A 24,222-nucleotide genomic window follows, 5' to 3' on the forward strand; every position below is an offset into this window, starting at 1 on the left:
TTTTTTAGGGGGGAAGGATTGAGTCTAGAATATAAAAATTAATAAAATGTTTTTGGAGTACAACTTGCAATTACCCAATTTAAACTTTTGTCTTAGAGCCACCAATCAATTTTAAGAATTGAAATTCAGTAGAAATTATTTTTGTGAGAACAAACATGTACAAGGATATTCATGGCATCAATTCTGACAATTTTAAGGAAATAAATAATCTTGTGATTGTTACAAAAACTTATTATCGCATCTTGCATTCACACCTCTGGATAGTGCTCCTGCACCGTAACTGTGACCAATGTGTCCAATGGGATAATAGCAAGTTTGACACCGAGGATAGACATAGACTTGCCCACTGAGGCATGTTCTGTTTGTCTCTTGGAGCTCTTCTGACACATTGTAATACAGCCCAGGTTAGCCTTGGGATGAGAGACTATGTGAAAAGTGGCCTCAACCATTCCAGGGGAGGCTCAGATACATCAAAAAAGCCCCCAGTCAGGACAGCGCATACCAGACAGTCCAACCATCAACCCACATAACAATTAATATTTATTATAATTAATGTTTGTTGTCTTTAGACATTTTTAGAGAGGTAGGTTTGTAATGCAGTCAAAGGTAACTAATACCAATATGACTGTACATTAGTAGGTGATGGGTTAAATAAATCTTGGGATGTCTCTTCATAAACAGTATGGAGACATAAAAAGAGTGAAGATTGTTATTGGTACAGCTACTATGAAAAACAGTATACAGGTTCCTCAAAAAATTAAAAATAGAAGTACCATATGATTCAGCAAGTCTACTCCTGGGTATATATATCCAGAAAAAAAACTCTAATTTTTTTGGAAAACTCTAATTTTAAAAGATAACGTGCATCCCAAATGTTCACAGCAGCACTATTTACAATAGCCATGACATGGAAAGCCTAAATGTCTATTGACAGATGAATGGATAAAGAAAACGTGGTATTTATGCAATGGAATATTATCCAACCATAAAAAGAAGGAAATCTTGCCATTTGCGACATTGAGGGCATTTTGCTAAGTGAAATACATCAGGCCAAAAAAGACGAATATTGTATGATCTCTCTTATTTGTAGAATCTAGAACCCCCCAAACTTGTAGATAATAAAGAACAGATTGTGGTTGCCAGAGGCTGGAAGGGGGTGGGACGGTGGAAATGGTGAAGGTGATCAAAAGGTACAAATTTCCAGTTATATGTAAGTCCAAAAATGATGATGATAATGATAATAACAATAACAGGGTTGTTAGCCGTGAGGGAAATGCAGGTTAAGCTCAAGATCAGATACGTCCACAAACCTAATAGAATGAGTACTGTAAGATAGGACAATACCAAGTGCTGGCGAGGATGAAGAGCAATTGAATCTTTCATCTATTGCTAGTAGAGTGTCTAAAATAAAACATACTGAAAATACCAAGTGCTGGAGAGGATGTGGAACAAGTGGATTTCATACACTGCTGGTGAGAATGTCGAATGGTATAGCCACTCTGGAAGAGAGTTTGGTAGTTCCTTTTAAAGCTAAACACAACATACCATATGTCCTAATAAGCACATACCTGAATATTTATTATAGAGGAATGAAAATTTATGTTCACACAAAAACCCAGATGCCAATTTACAGCATCTTTCCCTATAACAGTTGAAACCAGGAAACAAAACAAACTTGTCTGAAGAGTGAATTGATAAACTAATACATCCAGTATGTATACTACTCACTAATAAAAATAAAACAATACAACTCAAATAAGTCTTAATGGCAATTTGCTGAGGGACAAAAAAAAACCCAAAAAGCTTACATGTTCCTCATTAATAAGAAATTGTAAATTTGTATAAATAAATATAGCTTATTTATATAAAATCCAGTTATAAAAATTATTTTGATAACATTCATAAATGACAAAATTATATCTATGGAAAACAGACAAGTGGTTGCCAGAGGTAGGTTTGGATAGAGGATGTGAGCATAAAAAGGTAGCATGAGGGTGTCTGTTGATAAAACAGTTGTACGTCCTGGGGATGACGGTTACAATGAAATCTATATATGTAATAAAGCACCTTAGAATTACAAAAAAAATGATTTAAAAATTCATGTAAAATCTAGTGAAATCTAAACTCCAAAGGTTAGGAGTTAACAGTATACTACCAATGTCATTTTTCTGGGTTCAATAATAAAATATGGTTACATAAAATGTTTTTACTGGAAGAAGTTGCAGAAAGGATACTAGGGAATTCTCTGGACTACTTTTGCATTTTCTTATAAGTTAAAATGATTTCAAATTATAAATTTTATAAAAATAACTTTGAAGGTGGTTTTGTAAACTATTTGATCACATTTATAAACTTAGTTAAGCAAGTGCAAGTACATGTTCATATTCAGTTTCCTTTCAAAGAAGTTCAGTATGCTAAATTTACAATTATATTTATAGCTGAAGAAAAGTAAGAGCTACTCACATATGAGGGTAGGCATAGAACACTCTTGCATCGTATATAACAATAAAAATCAGTGATGAGAAAAGCAGACTTCTTTTTAAAACTATGGAATTACTGACAAGGCCAGAAAGGATATTCAGGTGCATTATCTGATATATGATGAGGTTAGATTTGTAACAAAAAGCACTCAAACATTTATCAGTTTCACAGAACTTCATTCCTTTTTAAGTCCTCTGATACTTAACTAAAGATGCTCTATCTTTAGCATGTTCATAAAGGTTTTAATTTCTATATGATTTCCTGACAAATGATGAGGCAGAATGTATCACTGAAATTCTGCCATATATACTATCCTCTTAGAAGTTTTTCTCCACTGTGAACTCTGACACTCATTGAAGTCTTCTTTCTGGGGGAAAGACATTCCCGTGGTCATCATATCTCCTTTTTTTTTTTTTAAATCATATTTCTATGAACAATGAACTCATTGATGATCAATGAAGATCCCTGATAAGAAAGTCTGTCTTCCCACTGAAGACTTTCCTAGTCTCGGCATTCACAGAATTTGTCGGAGAATATAGAGTATATACTTTTCAGACATATAATGAAGTCAGAAAGTTTTGCCCAAGGCATCTCTGCACTGAATGTATCAGTTTTTCCAACATGTTTTCATTGACAGAAAATGTGAAGTAAGGATCACTAAAGGCACTACCACATTCACTATATTCACCAGGTTTATCTCCTGCGCAAATCCTTTCATCTCCTCAGCACACACATCTGATAACAGGCAGTACCGTTCTGCTCTGCTAGAAACACTGGTGTTTAAACAAAGTCTTAGCTGAAGGCATTTCCCCAGTCACTGCATTAATGGGGCTCTTGTTCAATCGTAAGTAATGAGCTGTGACTCTCTGTTAAAGGAATTTCCCGCTTGACCGAATCTACTCATTTCTCTTATGTGCATTTTCTTATGTTTAACAAGGTTTGACAAGTGGGAGAAGGCTTTCTCACAATCAGTGCATCCATATGGTCTTTCTCCTGTGTGAGTTCTTTGATGTACATTGAGTACTGACTTCGTGGTGAAGGCTTTCCCACATTCATTGCACTCATAGGGTTTCTCTCCTGTGTGAATTCTCTGATGGGTAATGAGACCATACTTGTGGGAATAGGATTTTCCACACTCAGTACATACAAAGGGCGTCTTTCCTGTATGACACCTCTCATGTTGTATGAGGCATATCTTCTGGCTGAAGGCTTTACCACACTCATTGCATTCATAGGGTTTCTCTCCCGTGTGAGTTCGCTGATGTATAACAAGAGTGCGCTTTGTGGTGAAGCCTTTCCCGCATTCGTTACATAGGTAAGATTTCTCTCCCGTGTGAGTTCGCTGATGTATAATGAGAGTGCGTTTCACAGTGAAGCCTTTCCCACATTCACTGCATATGTAAGATTTCTCCCCTGTATGAGATCGCTGATGTACGATGAGATTACTCTTCACGGTGAAGCCTTTCCCACATTCACTGCACAAATATGGTTTCTCTCCAGTATGAGTTCGCTGGTGTACAACAAGATAGCGCTTCATGGTGAAGCCTTTTGCACACTCACTGCATACATAGGGTTTCTCCCCTGTGTGAGTGCGCTGATGCACAATGAGATTGCTCTTCACAGTGAAGCCTTTTCCACATTCACTGCACACATAAGGTTTCTCTCCACTGTGAGTTCGCTGATGTGCAATCAGATAGCGCCTCACTGTGAAGCCTTTTCCACACTCACTGCACATATAGGATTTCTCTCCTGTTTGGGTTTGCTGATGTACAGTAGGACTGCTCTTCACAGTAGAGACTTTTCTGCATCCACTGGTTAAATGGGGTTTGTCTCGTGTTTGAGGTTTCTGATGTTTAGTGAACATGACATTTCTGGAGAAGGATTTCTCACACAGATCACACTGATGGAGTTTGTCTCCTATATGAATGCTCTCCTGAGAAATAAGCTGAGATTTCCTGATGCATGTTTTCTCACTTTCAACGCAGGCCTGGGATTTCTCTATTTTATGAGTCCTCTGATGCTTAAGGACTTGGAACTTAGCAATGATGTGTTTTATACTTTCAGGAAATTCAATTCCAGAATACAACTGTTCACGATCACCATGTAGAAAGAATTTCTTATCTCCATTAAACTCCACAGGGTTCTTTATTTCATATCTTCTCTTCTGGTTAACTAAACATAAGCTTGATTTCCAAGCTTTTTTACATAAGCCAAATGTATGATTTTGTGTTAGGGCTAAACGAGTTTTGCTCAGATGAACACTCTTTCTAAATGCATTCTGTTCACTGCATTGTTGCAGGCTCTTTGGAAATCTTTGGTCTTGAGAGTGCTCTGGCAGATGACTGTCAACTTTCCTGATTCCTAGGATAAATGGAATGAAAGTGCTTAAAAGATGATATATAGTGGGGGGATTGGATCTTTATTGTCTACCATATGATCCCAGTACAAAATTATAAAGATGTAAGAGGAAATAAATATCAGATCCAAGAAAAGACAAGGAATATATTTAAAGCTAAATACCCACAAAGAAAGAGTGCTCATCTGGGGAGATGAATATGTGGAGCAGCTGTTGTGGGGGCCTCAGTCACCCTCACAGCTGTGACTCCTTCTCTTAATGACTAGAATATGACCTTCCTGACCACTCCCCTTGCTGGTTCTCCCTCACTCACCTGGACGGGTTCTATTCTGGATTTTGTTTTCTATTATGCATGGTTCTTTTCCATGTTCCAACTTGGAGAGTGTATCTGGTTTGGTAGCTTGATACCCTGTTCATGAGAAATGATAGAAGACTTAGATACAGGGACTGGGGTACAGTATGTCAAGATGGGAAAATACTGCATTTTAGAGACAAAATTTCTCGTATGCAAAGTAAAAGTTCTCCTTCAGCATACAGGAGATTATACCCTTTTGTTTGGGGCCAGACAGGGGACTGAAAATCTAACTCTTTGGAAGACCACAGTGACTGCAAAGCTTTCATCAGGTGATGGAGAAAAGGCCAGTGACTGGGCACTTCTAAGTGACACAGGGAGCTGTCCTTACCCAGTGACACCAAATTGTTAAAGTTCTCCAACATCACATCCCGGTATAGGTCTTTCTGGGCAGCATCCAGGAGCTGCCACTCCTCCCAGTTAAACTCCACAGCTATATCCTCCAGTGTCAGCAATTCCTGCAATAATAGAGTCCAGTTTAATATGATGGGAATTTTTTTTATCAATATGGAAGAAGCATGAGAGAAGTTGTTCTAATTTTCACTGTATAGCCTGCATCTATATACTTTTCTCAAATACATTTCAGTAGAAGAAAAATCCTATCTTTCTATCTATATATTTTAGCACCTATTTCCATTTGCATACTAAAAATATGCAAATGATATCAGGACAAATAAAGTATTCCTACATTACCATGAAACTTCACAGCCAATATGAGAATCAACCATGAACAGCCTCCACATCCAGAATTTACAAGTGTTTTTAATAAATGTAAAAAAAAAACCCAGAAACTATACAAGATACATCCACAGCAAAAAACAAAAAAAAAACAAAACAAAAAAAAACATTAAAGCTGATTAGGAAGATTTGAAAACAAAAACAAAGAGAAAATATAGTAATGGAGAAGCAGTATCCAAAGATCTAAAGATGAAAATTTCAAGACTGATTAAACACTCTGAACTTCAGACTCAGGAATCCCAATAAATTCCAAGCATGAAGTCTATACATAGGCACATCAGACTAAAACTATAATACACAAAATATGAAGGGAAACTATAAAAGCATCCAGAGACAAAAGACAGATTACCTACAACAGAAACAATAGAACTCAGAAAAAAAAGGAATATTATCTTCAAAGTTCTGATTTTTGTGCCAGAAAGGTCAGACATGAAGGCCACTTGGTATTGAAACACATAACTCTCATTATGGAGTCCTGGACAGCACTGCCTTCTCCCAGCCACATTGTGTGACAGTCCTCAGGAGTACTGCCAATCAAGGAAGCTCGCCTGAACTTCAGTGTCCAGAGATTTTATTGAAGCTTCATTATATATGCATAATTTATTGAATCGCTGACCACATGGCTGAATGCAGGTCCTTCCCCCTTCCTGGAGGCTAGACTGGTTACATATGGCTGAAAGCCACAAGCCACTAATCACATGGTTGGTCTTTTTGGCATGGACAGCCCTCATCTTGAGTTATCTCATTAGCACAAATCATCTAGGGCTCACATGAGTCATCTCATAGCATAAACTATAAAGTGTGGTCCCAGTGGTCCAAAATGAAAAACAAAGACACTCTTATCACATGGGTAATTCCAAGGGTTTAGCGGTTACCTCCCAGGAATCAGATATAAAAGTCAGCCAAATTCCTTATTACATACTAGGTATTCATGCCCCTGTGAGGTACCCTTCCCTTGAGTATGGGCTGAATTGTTTCTTAAAAAAAAAAAAAAAAGAGCAAAAGTGATGAGATACCCCTTTTAAATTAGGCTATATATGATTTCCAGCTTGCTAATAGAATCTGTCCTTTGATGACATTGATGAAACAAGATGGCATGTTAGGGGGGCCCACGTGACAAGGAACTCAGTGGTCTTACATGAGCAGACAGGTAGAAACTGAGGATCTCATTTGAGTTCTGGAAATGAATTCTGACAACAACCATGTAAGTGAGCTTAGAAGTGCATCCTTCCCCACTTGAGCCTTCAGATCAGACCCCATCCTAGGGCTTACACCTTGATTGCAGCCACACGATAGACTGTGAAACAAAGTACTCAGCAATGATATGATACAAAAATAAACATTTGATCTTTGTCCCTGGTTCTGGTACCCTAGCTCCTAAAACACTTAGAATCTCCACACCGATAAGTGTTTTTTGTATGCTAATGACATGACAGGTAGGGGGAGGGCACGCAGACAGCTTCGGGATGGGGGCTGGTTGCTAGAGGAACAAACCATGTGATAAAACCTCCAGAGAGGGGAGAAGGGCTGGAGACTGAGTTCAATCACCAATGGCCAATGATTTAATCAATCATGCCTAAGTAATGAAACGTTCAAAAAAAACCCCAAAACTACAGGTTTGGCAAGTTTCCAAGTTGGTGAACACACTGAGGTACTGGAAGGGTGACACACCCCCATACCTTGCTCTATGCGTCTCTTCCATTTGACTGTTCCTGAGTTGTATCATGTAAATGTAAGTAAATAAATCTGTAAATTAAGAAAAGTGGTTTCCTGAGTTCTGTGAGTTTTTGAGCAAATTATCAAACCTGAGGAAGGGATTGTGGCCTTACAGATACAATTTCACAAAAAGCCATTAACAAGAATGTTTAATGTCACATGGTTTGTAATAACAAGAATATCTAAATATTCATCGGCACATAAATTATTAAATTATCACACATATATAATTTGGTGTTCATTGCATCACGTAAAAAAGAAGAAAGCTGGCCTGTAGACACCAAAATGTAAAGAATTCCAGTACACTGAAAACAGGCTGGAGGATGTCATTAAAATGACAATGGTGGCTCACCCTGCAGAGGTGGTTCATATATGAGTGTAATTCATGGTCAAGGAGTATTGATCTGTTATCTGTGAAGCTTGAATTATTTCACACTGAATCTATTTCTTAAACTCAGAGTGAATCTCCACCACTGTTCCCCAAAACATAGGTTTGATTATGTTACTTCATCATTTCAAACGTCAAATATTTGATTTCTATCAAACTCCAATGTTTTTTTGTTCCAGTTTTATTGAGAAATAATTGACATATATCACTGTATAAGTTTTAGATACATAGCATGATGGTATGATTTACATATATTGCAAAATGACTACCACAATAGGTTCAGCTAACATCCATCTTCTCTCATGTAGATACAATAAAAAGAAAAGAAAAAAAGGAAAAAGATTTTCTCCCTGTGATGAGAACTCTTAGGATTTACTCTTAACAACTTTCCTATATATCATATAGCAGTGTTAGCTATAGTCACCATGTTGTACATTACATCCCTAGTACTTATTTATCCTGTAACTGGCTTTTTTGAGTATGACTATAAACTCATGGAATTTTATATAGCTATGTAGGTAATGTTCTTCAGTCAGCTGCACTCATCTCTCTTTTAGATGCTCAGCTGGTACCAGGCCAGTGGTACTCTGGCTAGTGGGGAGCCCCTAAGAGTTATCGATGCTGTTAGGAGTATCATTCCATTCACCTAAGTGACATAAACCACTGAATCCCTCAAGAAGCTGGTCTGCTTTTTCCTCAGTCAACACATACTACGGGGCTTTTCGTGTTTCTCTGGTTGTGACGTCTGCCAGAGATAATGCAAAGTGACAGCCGATGTAACCCACAGGGCCCACCACAGTCACACATTATCTTCCAATATTAGTCACTTGATGTGACCCCTATGAACGATATATTCCTGAACCCACTTTGTCCTGATTTTGAATTCAGAGTCTAAGTTAATTTCTCCCCAGAACCCCATTATCCCCAATTTATACTTCTTTTAGTTGAACTGATTTTTTTTTCAGGTCACCACAAATCCATTAGACAACAAAAGAAAGATATAACAAACCAAAAATCACCTGGACCTTGATCATCTTCTTCTATGCTCAGGAAATAGTGAGTAACATGGCTTCTGTCTTTTGTTTCTTCTGCATCTGCCATGTAATTCTTAGAGACAGAAATCTTGGTGTCCAGTTAAAGATGTCCTCAGAAATGATGATATCCAACTCCAAGAATCTCCTCTTTCTCCCCTCATTCTATCACTTGATCACTCTTTCTCCTGGGGAGCCAGGACCTATGTGCTGAAGAGCAAATTGACTTTGAGTGTACATTCCCTCTGGGCCCAGATGCTGTCACTTGTCTTTAAATAAGGGACCCCAATATTTCCAACTGTTCCTTTATTTGGTGCCCCAGAGGCGTTCATACTCTGGGGCAATAAAACAAGGTTTTGAATGTGTGAAATGTATGCCTTTCTCTTGTGAAGAGGAAATGGCATGACTATTAAAGGGAAGGAGGGAAAGCGGAATCAGCAGAGCATGACGCCACGGGTGAAAGCTCAAGCAGATCAAGTTTACAGAAGAGGCCACATGGAAGTTTCCAAGGATCTGGGCATTGTGCCTTTAAAAAGTATGTGTGCCCAGGTACCAATGCAAAAGTATATGCTCAGTAGGTACACACACCGCAGTTTTTTTTTCTTTAAGTATTATTTTAAATAAAGTTTTATTTAATGTGGACCATTTTCTTTAAAGTCTTTATTGAATTTTTTACAACATTGTTTCTTCTTTTTTTAAAAAAATTAATTTATTTATTTATTAATTTTTATCTGCGTTGGGCCTTTGTTGCTGTGCCAGGGCTTTCTCTAGTTGCGGCGAGCGGGGGCTACTCTTCATTGCAGTGTGTGGGCTTCTCATTGAGGTGGCTTTTCTTGTTGCGGAGCATGGGCTCTGGGAGTGTGGGCTTCAGTAGTTGTGGCTCGTGGGCTCTAGAGCATAGGCTCACTGGTTGTGGCACACAAGCTTAGTTGTTCCGCAGCATGTAGGATCTTCCCAGACCAGGGATCGAACCCTTGTCCCCTGTGTTGGCAGGCAGATTCTTAAACACTGCACCGACTGGGGAAGCCCCTGCTTCCGTTTTTATGTTTTGGTTTTTTGGCCACGAGGCACGTGGGATCCTAGCTCCCCAACCAGGGATCAAACCCGCACCCCCGTCATTGGAAGGCGAAGTCCCAACCACTGGACAGCCAAGGAAGTCCCCATACCTCACTTTGAAGACCACCATACTAAGCAAATCATTAAGATTGTCTATTTCTCTTTGTATATGAAAAGATTAATCTTGCCCAACAGAGGTTTGGCTTTGCCCTCAGTTCCTGAGAGGGAACATATAAGCCCTTGGAATGCCCCACCCGATAAGAACGGCTTTGCTTACCTGGGAGGCTTGGCCCATACAAGATAGTCTATACTAATGATGTAATTTATGGTGAGGGCCCTTGGACCACGTGGTATCAGCTTGACCTCTAGAGGGGCTGGAGACTAAGTTCAGCCAATCATGTCTATGTTCACTGAGCCCCAGTAAAAACGCTGGACACTAAGAGTTAGGTGAGCTCTCCCTGGTTGGCAATAATGATAAAACAAAAACAAAAACAAAACCAGCAAGGATATAGCAGACTAGAACAATATAATCAATCAACTTAAGTGACATTTATTTAACACTACACTCAACAGCAACAAAATATATATGTTTTCAAAAGTACATGGAACATTCCCCAGGAAAGACCATATACTAGGGTATAAAACTGTCAATAAATTCAAAACAAAGGTAGGTTACAAGGTATACGACATGGGGAATATGGTCAATATTTTGTAATAACTGTAAATGGAGTATAACCTTTAAAAATTGTATAAAGTGTGTGTGTGTGTGTGTGTGTGTATATATATATGGCTTAGATGAAATGGACAAATGTCTAGGAAGAAACAAAAATGAAATAAGATTTTTTTAAAAATTTAATACCAAAAAAAAAATTTTTAATACCTATGTAGCAAGAAATTGAATTAGTAATTAAAAATCATCACACACACAAAAAGGCTACTCTCAACTGGCTTCGCTGTATAAAGCCAGGATTACTAAGACACCAAAGCAAGACAAAGACATCACAGAAAAAAAAAAATCTATAGAGCAATCTCCTTCATGAATATAGGTGAAAAATTGTTAACAATGTATTAGCAAGACACATGCAGCATAATATAAAAAGGATTATAGACAACAGCTAAGGGGGATTTATCCCAGGAATGCCAGGTTGGTTTATCATGGGAAGATAAAGTAATGTACTATTCCAAATTAATACAATAAAGGACAAAACCCACATGTTCTTCTCAAAGGATACAGAAAAGGTATGTGACCACATTTAATACCCACTCATGATTAAAACTTTCAAAAAACTAGAAACAGAAAGGAAGTCACTAAAACTAATAAAGGGCAGCTATGAAAAACCAAAACCAACATACTTAATGATAAAATTCTGAATGTTTTTCTCCTAGAATTGAGAACAATGCAAGGATAGCTGCCTTAGCCCATTTTATCCATTACTATACTAAAGGTTCCATCCAGTTCAATAGGTAATAAACAAATAAATACATTTTAAAAACTTAAAGGTATCTGTATTGGAAATACAGAGTGCAACTGTTCTTATTCATAGACAATATGATTGTGTATGTAGAAAATCCTAAGAAATATATGCAAAAAAAGTATTAGAACTAGTAAATAGGTTTAGCAAGGTTACAGGATACAGTAACAATATATTAAAGAAAATTGCATATCTCTATACTAGCAATGATCCAGCCAATAAGAAAATTAAGGAAGCAATTCCACACACAATAGCATCAAAAAGAAAAAAAATACTTAAGAATAAATTAAAACTAATGCAAGACTTGTATACTGAAAACTATAAAACACTTCTGAGACAAATTTAAAGAGATATAAATAAATGGAGAGACACTCCAAGCCTGTAGATTGGAAGATTCAATATGGTGATGGCAATTCTCCCCAGATTCAGTGCAATCACTGTCAAAGGTACACCAGGAATTTTATAAATATGGAGAAGCTGATACTAAAATTTGCATTAAAAGATAAAGAATGTAGAATAGCTATACCAATTGTAAAATAGAATTATAAAGTTGGTGAGTGCTTATACTAATCTATTTCAAAGTTTATTTTAAACCCATAGTAATAAAATAGGTACTGTATTGACATAATGATAGATACATAAGTCAGTGCAACAGAATTGAGAAATAAATGCAAGTACGGTCAGCTGATTTTCAACAAAGGTGCAAGACAAAGCAATGAGGAAACAGATGGTCTTTCCAACAAATATACTGGAACAACTGAATATCCATTTCCAAGTAAATTAAAATGGATAATAAATGTAATAGCTAAAAATATAAACTACCTCAAGAAATTGAGAAGACAAGGCACAGGCTGGGAGAAAATATTTGCAAAAGACATATTGATAAAGGACTGTTATCCAAAATATACAAAGAACTCTTAAAAACTCAACAATAAGGAAACACAATCCAATTGAAAAATGGGCAAGACCTGAACTGACACCTTACCAAAGAAGATATAGCAAATAAGCAAATGAAAAGATGTGTAATTAGGAAATTACATCATATGTAATTAGGAAATAACAAATTAAAAAAACAATGAGATACCAATACCCACCTATTAGAATAACCAAAATTCAAAACAAGGACTACACCAAATGCTGAAGAGGATATGAAGCAACAGGAATTCTAATTTATTGCTGATGGGAAGGCAAAATGGTACAGCTACTCTGGAAGACAGTTTGTCAGTTTCTTACAAAACTATATATATTCCTGGGACTTCCCTCATGGCACAGCGGTTAAGAATCCACCTGCCAATGCAGGGGACATGGGTTTGGTCCCTGGTCTGGGAAGATCCCTCATGCCACGGAGCAGCTAATCCCGTGAGCCACAACTACTGAGCCTGTGCTCTAGAGCCGACTAGCCACAACTATTGAGCTCATGCGCCACAACTACTGAAGCCTGTGCACTGTAGGGTCTGCGTACTGCAACAAGAGAAGCCAACGCAATGAGAAGCCCATGCACCACAATGAAGAGTAGCCCCCATTCGCTGCAACTAGAGAAAGCCTACGTGCAGCAATGAAAATCCAACGCAGCCAAAAACAAAAACCTACCAAAAACTATATATACTCTTAACACATGACCCAAAGTCACATTCCTTGCTATTGACCAAAGTCAGTTGAAAATTTATGTCCATACAGAAACCTGATCACAGGTATTTATAGCAGCTCCATCTATCCAAATAATGAATGAATACTATTCAGCACTAAAAAGAAATGAGCTCAGATCAGAAATAAATGAAAAAGAAATGAAGGAAATGATAGCAAAGATCAATAAAACTAAAAGCTGGTTCTTTGAGAAGATAAACAAAATTGATAAACCATTAGCCAGACTCATCAAGAAAAAAAGGGAGAAGACTCAAATCTATAGAATTAGAGATGAAAAAGGAGAAGTAACAACTGACACTGCAGAAATACAAAAGATCATGAGAGATTACTACAAGCAACTCTATGCCAATAAAATGGACAACCTGGAAGAAATGGACAAATTCTTAGAAATGCACAACCTGCCAAGACTGAATCAGGAAAAAATAGAAAACATGAACAGACCAATCACAAGCAATGAAATTGAATCTGTGATTAAAAATCTTGCAACAAACAAAAGCCCAGGACCAGATGGCTTCACAGGCGAATTCTATCAAACATTTAGAGAAGAGCTAACACCTATCCTTCTCAAACTCTTCCAAAATATAGCAGAGGGAGGAACACTCCCAAACTCATTTTATGAGGCCACCATCACATTGATACCAAAACCAGACAAGGATGTCACAAAGAAAGAAAACTACAGGCCAATATCACTGATGAACATAGATGCAAAAATCCTCAACAAAATACTAGCAAACAGAATCCAGTAGCACATTAAAAAGATCATACACCATGACCGAGCGCGGTTTATCCCAGGAATGCAAGGATTCTTCAATATATGCAAATCAATCAACGTGATACACCATATTAACAAATTGAAGGAGAAAAATCATATGATCATCTCAATAGATGCAGAGAAAGCTTTTGACAAAATTCAACACCCATTTATGATAAAAACCCTGCAGAAAGTAGGCATAGAGGGAACTTTCCTCAACATAATTAAGGCCATATATGACAAACCCACAGCCAACATCGTCCTCAATGGTGAAAAACTGAAAGCATTTCCACTAAGGTCAGGAACAAGACAAGGTTGCCCACTCTCACCACTCTTATTCAACATAGTTTTGGAAGTTTTAGCCACAGCAATCAGAGAAGGAAAGGAAATAAAAGGAATCCAAATCAGAAAAGAAGAAGTAAAGCTGTCACTGTTTGCAGATGACAGGATACTATACATAGAGAATCCTAAAGATGCTACCAGAAAACTACTAGAACTAATCAATGAATTTGGTAAAGTAGCAGGATACAAAATTAATGCACAGAAATCTCTTGCATTCCTATACATTAATGATGAAAAATCTGAAAGTGAAATCAAGAAAACACTCCCATTTACCACTGCAACAAAAAGAATAAAATATCTAGGAGTAAACCTACCTAAGGAGACAAAAGACCTGTATGCAGAAAATTATAAAACACTGATGAAAGAAATTAAAGATGATACAAATAGATGGAGAGATATACCATGTTCTTGGATTGGAAGAATCAACATTGTGAAAATGACTCTACTACCGAAAGCAATCTACAGATTCAATGCAATCCCTATCAAACTACCACTGGCATTTTTCACAGAACTAGAACAAAAAATCTCACAATTTGTATGGAAACACAAAAGACCACGAATAGCCAAAGCAATCTTGAGAACGAAAAACGGAGCTGGAGGAATCAGGCTCCCTGACTTCAGACTATACTACAAAGCTACAGTAATCAAGACAGTATGGTACTGGCATAAAAACAGAAATATAGATCAATGGAACAGGATAGATAAACCCATGCACATACTGTCACCTTATCTTTGATAAAGGAGGCATGAATGTACAATGGAGAAAGGACAGCCTCTTCAATAAGTGGCGCTGGGAAAACTGGACAGGTAGATGTAAAAGTATGAGATTAGATCACTCCCTAACACCATACACAAAAATAAGCTCAAAATGGATTAAGGACCTAAATGTAAGGCCAGAAACTATCAAACTCTTAGATGGAAACATAGGCAGAACACTCTATGACATAAATCACAGCAAGATCCTTTTTGGCACACCTCCTACAGAAATGAAAATAAAAACAAAAATAAACAAATGGGACCTAATGAAACTTCAAAGCTTTTGCACAGCAAAGGAAACCATAAACAAGACCAAAAGACAACCCTCAGAATGGGAGAAAATATTTGAAAATGAAGCAACTGACAAAGGATTAATCTCCAAAATTTATAAGCAGCCCATACAGCTCAATAACAAAAAAACAAACAACCCAATCCAAAAATGGGCAGAAGACCTAAATAGACATTTCTCCAAAGAAGATATACAGACTGCCAACAAACACATGAAAGAATGCTCAACATCATTAATCATTAAAGAAATGCAAATCAAAACTACAATGAGATATCATCTCACACCAGTCAGAATGGCCATCATCAAAAAATCTAGAAACAATAAATGCTGGAGAGGGTGTGGAGAAAAGGGAACCCTCTTGCACTGTTGGTGGGAATGTAAATTGATACAGCCACTGTGGAGAACAGTATGGAGGTTCCTTTAAAAACTACAAATAGAACTACTATATGACCCAGCAATCCCACTACTGGGCATATACCCTGAGAAAGCCATAATTCAAAAAGAGTCATGTACCAAAATGTTCATTGCAGCTCTATTTACAATAGCCAGGACATGGAAGCAACCTAAGTGTCCATCGACAGATGAATGGATAAAGAAGATGTGGCACATATATACAATGGAATATTACTCAGCCATAAAAAGAAATGAAATTGAGCTATCTGTAATGAGGTGGATAGACTTAGAGTCTGTCATACAGAGTGAAGTAAGTCAGAAAGAGAAAGACAAATACTGTATGCTAACACATATATATGGAATTTAAGGAAAAAATGTCATGAAGAACCTAGGGGTAAGACAGGAATAAAGACACAGACCTACTAGAGAATGGACTTGAGGATATGGGGAGGGGAAAGGGTAAACTGTGACAAAGTGACAGAGAGGCACGGACATATTTACACTACCAAACCTAAGGTAGATAGCTAGTAGGAAGCAGCCGCATAGCACAGGGTGATCAGCTCCGTGCTTTGTGACTGCCTGGAGGGGTGGGATAGGGAGGGTGGGAGGGAGGGAGACGCAAGAGGGAAGAGATATGGGAACATATGTTATGTATAACTGATTCACTTTGTTATAATAGAGAAACTAACACACCATTGTAAAGCAATTATACTCCAATAAAGATGTAAAAAAAAAAAAAAGAAATGAGCTATCAAACTATGAAAAGACAAGGAGGAACCTAAAATGCATATTATTAAGTGAAAGAAGCCCATCTAGAAAGACTATATACTATACAATTCCAACTATATGACATTCTGAAAAAGGCAAAGCTAAGGAGACAGTAAAACGATCAGTGGTTGCCAGGAGTTGGAGGGAGGGCAAGATGAATAGGCAGAATCCAGAGGAGTTTTAGAGCAGTGCAACTGTTCTGTATGATACTCAATGGTGGATATATGTCATTTTACATTTGTCAAGACCCAAAGAACATACAACACAAGAGTGAAACCTAATGCAAATTATTCACTTTGGGTAATAATGTGTCAATATGAAAATTGACTGTAACAAATTCAGCACTCTGGTGCAGGATGTTGACCATGGGGAAAGGTTACACATGTCAGGGAACAGGGGTATATGGTATCTCTATGCAGTTCCCACTCAGTGTTGCTGTGAATCTAAAACTGCTCCTAAAAAAAAATAAAGTCATATCCTTATCTATCTATATCTATACATGTACACATTATCTTTCAGAAAACATATGAGACATTTCTCATGACCTTGGGTTAAGCAGAGAAGACATGTCACCAAACCAGCAAACCATAAAAGAAGAAAACTGGACTTGTATTACATTTTGCACATCAAAAAACACTATAAAGCTAAAGGAAAAGGTAAGCTACAAATCAGGAGAAAAATTTGCAAATCATATATCTGATAAAGTACTTCTATGCAGAATATATAAAGAACTCAAAAAGCTCAATTTGTTAAGAAGACAAAGAACCCATTTAGAAAACGGGAAAAGACTTGAATATCTATAAACACATGAAAAGATGATCAACATTATTTGTCATTAGGGAAATTAAGATGATGGTGAAATTCTAGTACACGGCAACTAGATATAATTAAAAAGACTAATAATTCCAAATGTTGATGAGAATGTGGAGAAACTGGAACTCTCATACAATAATAGTAAACTGGTACACGCACTTTTGAAACTTTGTAAAACACACACTTATCTTAGGAACCAGCCATTCCACTCAGAGGAACTTAACAAACAAAAATGAAAACATGTCTAATTTGCACCTGAATATATGTAGCAAGATTATTCATCAAAGTCTCAAACTAGAATTTGACAAAATTCATTATATACATCCAATGGATCATTCAGGAATAGAGTTGAAGAGAAGGGAATATTTCCCAATTCATTCTAAGAGGCCATTTAGTTTTAAAAAATACAATACTATCTATAATACAATTTAAAAAATGTGAAATACTTATGGGAAAAATTACAAAAAAATGTAAAAGACATTCTGAAAACTATATCACTGAGAAATCTGTAAAGACTTCAATAAATGAAGAGATGTAGCTTTTTAGAAAAAGAATTATTTTCTGAAATAAACCAAACAGACCAGTCTCCACAATTTGTCTATAGAGTCATAAAATCCCACTCATAATCCCAGGAAAGTTTTTCTGTAGCGACTTGACAGCCTGATCCTTAAATTCAGATAGCAATGCAAAAGGTCTAGAATAGCCAAAACAACTGTGGAAAAGAACAAAGTTGGTGGGTTGACACTACCTGATTCCAAGAATTTATATCAAGCTACAGTAATCAAGACAGGGTTGTATTCACGTCAACATAAACAAATGAATGGAACAGAATAGAGACCAGAATAAGATTAAGACCCACATATATATACATATAGCCAACTGACATTTTACAAAGGCGCAAAGGCAATACAGTGGAGAAAAGAAAGCCTTTTCAACAAATGTTGCTGGAACAAGTAGATATGAATATCAAAAGAAAAATGAATTAAAACAAGAACTTGGATCCACACATTGCACCATATACATAACTCAAGATGGATAATAAACCTAAATGAAAAACCTAAAAAAAAAAATCTGAAACTTCTAGAAGAAAAAATTGGCAAAAATCCTCTGATCTTGTAATTAGGCAAAGATTCTTAGGTACAACACCGAAAGGATTATTTGTTTAAAAAAAGTTCATACACTGGACTTCATAAAAACTAAATCCTGGGCTTCCCTGGTGGCGCAGTGGTTGAGAGTCCGCCTGCCAATGCGGGGGACGCGAGTTCGTGCCCGGGTCCGGGAGGATCCCACGTGCCGCGGAGCGGCTGGGCCGGTGAGCCATGGCTGCTGGGCCTGTGCGTCCGGAGCCTGTGCTCCGCAACGGGAGAGGCCACAACAGTGAGAGGCCCGCGTACCGCAAAAAGAAAAAAACAAACAAAAAAAAAAAAAAACTAAATCCTTCTGCTCTTCAAAACATATTGTTAAGAGAATGTTGAAAGGCAAGTCAAAGACTGGGAGAAAATCTTTGTAAAGCATGTAACTGGTAAAGGAAGGATTTGTAGCTAGAACATAAAACGAATTCTCAAAAATCAACAAGAAAACACAACAGAAAACTGCAAAAGACTTGAACAGATACTTCACCAAGGAAGATATATGGATGGCAACTAAGCACGTGAAAAGATGCTCAATATCATTAATCATCATTAGGTAAATACAAATTAAAACCGCAAGGTACTGCTCCATACCTATTAGAATGCCTACAATTAAAAAGAAAGACGAGGGGCTTCCCTGGTGGCGCAGTGGTTGAGAGTCAGCCTGTCGATGCAGGGGACACAGGTTCACGCCCAGGTCCGGGAAGATCCCACATGCCGCGGAGCGGCTAGCCACTGGGCCTGCACGTCCGGAGCCTGTGCTCCACAACGGGAGAGGCCACAACAGTGAGAGGCCCGCGTACCACAAAAAAAAAAAAAAGAAAGACGAGGGCTTCCCTGGTGGCACAATGGTTAAGAATCCACCTGCCAATGCTGGGGACACGGGTTCGAGCCCTGGTCCAGGAAGATCCCACATGCCGCTGAGCAACTAAGCCCATGTGCCACAACTACTGAAGCCCGCGGGCCTAGAGCCCATGCTCTGCAACAAGAGAAGCCACCGCAATGAGAAGCCCACGCACCGCAGTGAAGAGTGGCCCCCACTCACCACAACTAGAGAAAGCCCGTGAGTAGCAATGAAGACACAACACAGCCATAAATTAATTAATTAATTAATTAATTTTAAAAAAAAGAAAGACGATACAAAATGTGGAGCCACCCAACAGCCATCCATCTGCTTCTTCTAGATATAAAGTACAACCACTTTGGAGAACAGTTTAGCAGTTTCTTTAAAAGTTAAACATACACCTACCACATGATTTCGCCATTCAAATACTGGTGATTTACACAGGAGAAAGAAAAACACATGTAACTGGAACATGAATGTTCACAGAAGCTTTATTCGCAAGAGCTAAAAACTGGAAACAAAACTACCCACCAACAGGTGAGTTAGAGACTTCCCTGGTGGTCCAGTGGTTGAGATTCTGCACTCCCATTGCAGGAGGCCTGGGTCTGATCCCTGGTTGGGGAACTAGATCCCACATGCCGCAACTTAATACCCCGTATGCTGCAACGAAGATCCCGCATACGGCAACAAAGATACCGCGTGCCACAACTAAGACCCGGCGCAGCCAAATAAATAAATAAATATTTTTTTTTAAAAAGGTGAATTAATAAACTCTATAGAATGAACTAATGTTCCTACAATGGAATACAAAGCAATAATAAGAAACTATGGATACACAGAAGGATGAATCTCAAAATATTAATGTTGGGTGAAACAAGTCAGAATAAAAATGAGTGTACACTGTATGATTCCATTCACATAAAACTTTTAAAAACTATAAATTAACCTATAGTAATGAAAAAAAGATTTGTGGTTGCTTGGGGAGGTGTGGGGAATATAAGAAGGATGGATTAAAAAGGGACACAAAGAAACTTCTTAGGTGATGGGTATGCTCACTATCTTCATTGTTGGTGATAGTTTCATGAGTATGTATGTCCAACTTACTAATCTGTACGATTTAAATATGTGCAGCTTATTGTCTATCAATTTTGCCTCAATAGATCACTTGGGGGAAAAAAAGGAAAACTTACTGATACTTATAATATAGATAGACCTCAAATACATTATGTTAAATGAAAAAAAGACAGCCCCAGAAGACTACATATTTTATGATTCTGTTTCTATGAAATGTCCAGAAATTGCAAATCAATAGAGGCAGGAAGATGATCAGTGGTTGTGTGTGGCTCCGGGTAGGGGTGGAAACTGAGTGCACAGAGGAACAAGACAACTTTCTGGGGTGATGGAAATGTTTTAAAGTTGGATTGTGCTGACGGTTGCACAACCCTAGAAACTCAGTCAAAATTACTGAAATGTATGCTTATACTTGGTGAATTTTATAGTAAATAAAACTACAACAAAAAAGACTTCCTTTTCGGGACCTCCCTGGTGGCGCAGTGATTGGGGGTCCGCCTGCCAATGCAGGGGACATGGGTTCGAGCCCTGGTCCGGGAAGATCCCACACGTCGAGGAGCAACTAAGCCTGCAAGCCACAACTACTGAGCCTGCGAGCCACAACTACTGAAGCCCACGCGCCTAGAGCCCGTGCTCTGCAACAGGAGAAGCCACCACAATGAGGAGCCAGCGCACCTCAATGAAGAGTGGCCCCCACTCGCCACAACTAGAGAAAGCCCACGCGCAGCAACGAAGATCCAACACAGCCAAAAATAAAAATAAAAAGACTTCCCTTTCTACAGTACGAAAAAACAAAACAAAAAACCCCACCAACTGAAACTGCAAAAAAAGGTCAAGGAAAAGAGTTTACCGAGAAATAAAGGTAGCCAGAAATCTCTGGGACAAAACAAAAAACGTACCATAAATTTTTAAGTGGAGTGGTAGAATCAGAAAGTAATCAGAAAGTCAAAATGGGTTACTGAAATTATAATTGAATACTTTTAAATACTGTATGTCAATACTACTTACATTAATGAATACATTTGATTCTAGACACCATACCACTGGTTCACCAACCTGTGTTGATACTATTGAAACAATTTTTATTTTTAAAAAATTAATTAATTTATTTATTTTTGGCTGTATTGGGTTTTCGTTGCAGCGTGAGCTTTCTCTAGTTGCAGCGAGCGGGGTGTGGTGCGAGGGCTTCTCATTGCAATGGTTCTCTTGTTGCAGAGCACGGGCTCTAGGCACCAGGGCTTCAGTAGTTGTGGCACGCAGGCTCAGTAGTTGCATCTCTCTGTCTCTAGAGCACAGGCTCAGTAGTTGTGGCGCAGGGGGTTAGTTGCTCCGCGGCATGTGGGATCTTCCCGGACCAGGGCTTGAACCCATGTTCCCTGCGTTGGCAGGCGGATTCTTAACCACTGCGCCAACAGGGAAGTCCCTGAAACTATTTTTAAAAAGTATAAATATCTCAAATGCAAATATGTTGAGATCGGAGAAATTAAGTGATACAATTAACTGTCCTTATGTTTATACAGATTATCCCAAATGTAAAAAAACCCTAGCATTAAAAAAAAAGTTCTCACTGCGGAACATAATATAGGATAAAGGAAATGCTTTTACTTAAGTAAGAATGACCCTAAATGTAAATATCCAAAAGAAGTACAGTAAACTTGGAGATAAGAAGAACGAAAACTACATTAAATTTCATTAAAAATAGTAAACTTAGCACTAGATCACTCCGAACCACATTGAATTTTGTGAGGACAGCGAGAAGAGTGGTGATTGGGGGAGACAAAGTTGTTAGTAAGGTCCGTGAGGACAGACTAGAAGGAGTGAACTGTGCTTGGATTAACTGGGGAAATGCAGCCTTCATGTCTGTTTCTGGCGTTCAAGGTTTGACCCTGAACGTCCTCAAATACTGAGAGCCCCCACCAGGCGTCTCTATGACTGAGTCCTATATTAAATATCAGTCTAAACTCCAAACATGCCCAAGAAACCAACCGGGACATCTCCCTAACCCGGGCCTCTCTGAGTCCCAGGTTAAATCGCGAACCCGGACGAGACACCGCGTTCACCGATACAAACTTTCCACCACAGCTCTCAACCCCTGAGTCCCACAAGCAGAGTGATCCAGTGGACTCCAAACTCTGACAGAGTCGGACTTTCGGTCGATGATTTCTTCAGACTCTTAATCACTGACTGCCAAAAGCCCCGTGACTAACGTCCAGACGTCTCTGGGAATGATTCTAAATAAAATCCCAACTAAGGTCCTTCACACGCGCTCACGTTTCACAGTCCCAAGAGGCCGTGAATCCAAGCCCACAACCCGACTCACCTGATCCCAAACCCCTCCAGACACCACTGGCAGCGACAAAAGGCTGAGCCCACCTGCTATTCGGATGCCTTCCTGAGCGGTCCCTTGGGACGCAGACCCGCTAGGACCACGCAATCTGACAAGGGCCTTGGAGCGCTGCCGGATTTCCGAATTCCGACCGCGCGCTCCGCTCTATGACGTAACATGGCCCCGCCCACCTCGGCGTTTCCGACGGGCGGGGGCCATAAAGGCTGTAGGAAGACATCGAAATCACTCCTGGCCCCCTCAATGCTTTTATCAATACCTGCCGGTTGCGAGGGTTGGTCAACAATGCTGTGCTAACTGCGTAAGATTTCAGAGACCGATGCCTATCCAAGGCCAACATGGCGCGTTCAGCCGGCTGAGGAACAAAGAAAGATGGCAGCGCCCTTCATGCACTTTAGAGCCGATTCGTTACTCTGGAGCGCCATGGGCGCGGCCATCTTAGAAGAATGCAGGTGTCCCTATGACCGAAAAGGGGTTAGATACCCGGTTGCTTGGGAAGATTAAAAAAGGTAGAAGTTAGGGCTTCCCTGGTGGCGCAGTGGTTGAGAGTCCGCTTGCCGATGCAGGGGACACGGGTTCGTGGCCCGGTCCGGGAAGATCCCACATGCCGCGGAGCGGCTAGGCCCGTGAGCCATGGCCGCTGAGCCTGCGCGTCCGGAGCCTGTGCTCCGCAACGGAAGAGGAAAAACAGTGAGAGACCCGCGTACCGCAAAAAAAAAAAAAGGTAGAAGTTGAGACATCGCTGGAGACGCGGGGGCCACGGAATTGACAAAAGCAGTCGTCACTTAATATCTTAGGTTTGTGGAGAGAGCGGTTGTGTGTGGAGTGGGTAAGGCCTTTGTAGTTTAGAAGAAATTAAGACAGCCTTTGTATAGGCGTAGCCAATAAGGCAGAGTTCGATAAAAATGCTAATACCTGCGTGGGATCGATACATAGCAACCTTTAGTGGGTAAGGGGATGAAGTGAAGGTGCAAATGAATGAACTACATGTTTCCTTCCAAAAATAAATGGTGACAGTGGGACATTTGAGAATATAGAATTATGAGGTAATGCAATTATCATACTTGGCATAACTCACAAATTAAAAAAAAAAGAGCACACTTTAAAATGTTTTTATGCAGGTGTGGGAGGTTTAATTGTAGAGGATTTAAGTTAAAGAGGACTATTAGAAGGCAACCTGGATCCAATTTAAATTTTTCATTCTCTTTGACCCAGCAATTATATTCCACCCATTTATTTGGTGAAAGTTTTCTTAATATTAACTACAGAGGCTTTTGTAATAAAAAAGAAAAACCTGGGCTTCCCTGGTGGCGCAGTGGTTGAGAGTCCGCCTGCCGATGCAGGGGACGCGGGTTCGTGCCCCGGTCCGGGAGGATCCCACATGCCGCGGAGTGGCTGGGCCCGTGACCCATGGCCGCTGGGCCTGCGCGTCCGGAGCCTGTGCTCCGCAACGGGAGAGGCCGCAGCAGTGAGAGGCCCGCGTACCA

General features: G+C 39.1%; 1 protein-coding gene across 2 annotated transcripts; it reads right to left on the bottom strand.

The window, feature by feature from the left end:
- Positions 1-2,640: 2,640 nt before the first annotated feature.
- Positions 2,641-24,217, bottom strand: ZNF614 (zinc finger protein 614). Of its 2 annotated transcripts, none has more exons than XM_032612721.1 (4): positions 22,712-24,217; positions 5,521-5,647; positions 5,151-5,246; positions 2,641-4,842 (listed from the first exon to the last, which is right to left on the bottom strand). In XM_032612721.1, exons 2-4 carry the CDS (start codon positions 5,552-5,554, stop codon positions 3,320-3,322), a joined length of 1,653 nt encoding a protein of 550 aa, XP_032468612.1. In that variant the 5' UTR covers positions 5,555-5,647; positions 22,712-24,217; the 3' UTR covers positions 2,641-3,319. The 2 variants fall into 2 exon arrangements, with proteins under 2 accessions (XP_032468612.1, XP_032468611.1); XM_032612720.1 differs by having other exon boundaries at positions 22,995-23,219.
- Between the last annotated feature and the right edge of the window lie 5 nt (positions 24,218-24,222).

The sequence above is a fragment of the Phocoena sinus genome, chromosome 19 (genome assembly GCF_008692025.1).
Source record: "Phocoena sinus isolate mPhoSin1 chromosome 19, mPhoSin1.pri, whole genome shotgun sequence".
Classification (NCBI taxonomy): Eukaryota; Metazoa; Chordata; class Mammalia; order Artiodactyla; family Phocoenidae; genus Phocoena; species Phocoena sinus.

Excerpts from the sequence above, each read along its gene's own strand:
- ZNF614 (XM_032612720.1), bottom strand. The coding sequence starts at position 23,075 with ATGTTGGCCTTGGATAGGCATCGGTCTCTGAAATCTTACGCAGTTAGC. Across the intron at positions 5,648-22,994 it reads CCAACCCTCGCAACCGGCAG|GAATTGCTGACACTGGAGGA; the intron begins GTATTGATAAAA and ends CTATTATTGCAG. Across the intron at positions 5,247-5,520 it reads TAACAATTTGGTGTCACTGG|GGTATCAAGCTACCAAACCA; the intron begins GTAAGGACAGCT and ends TCTCATGAACAG.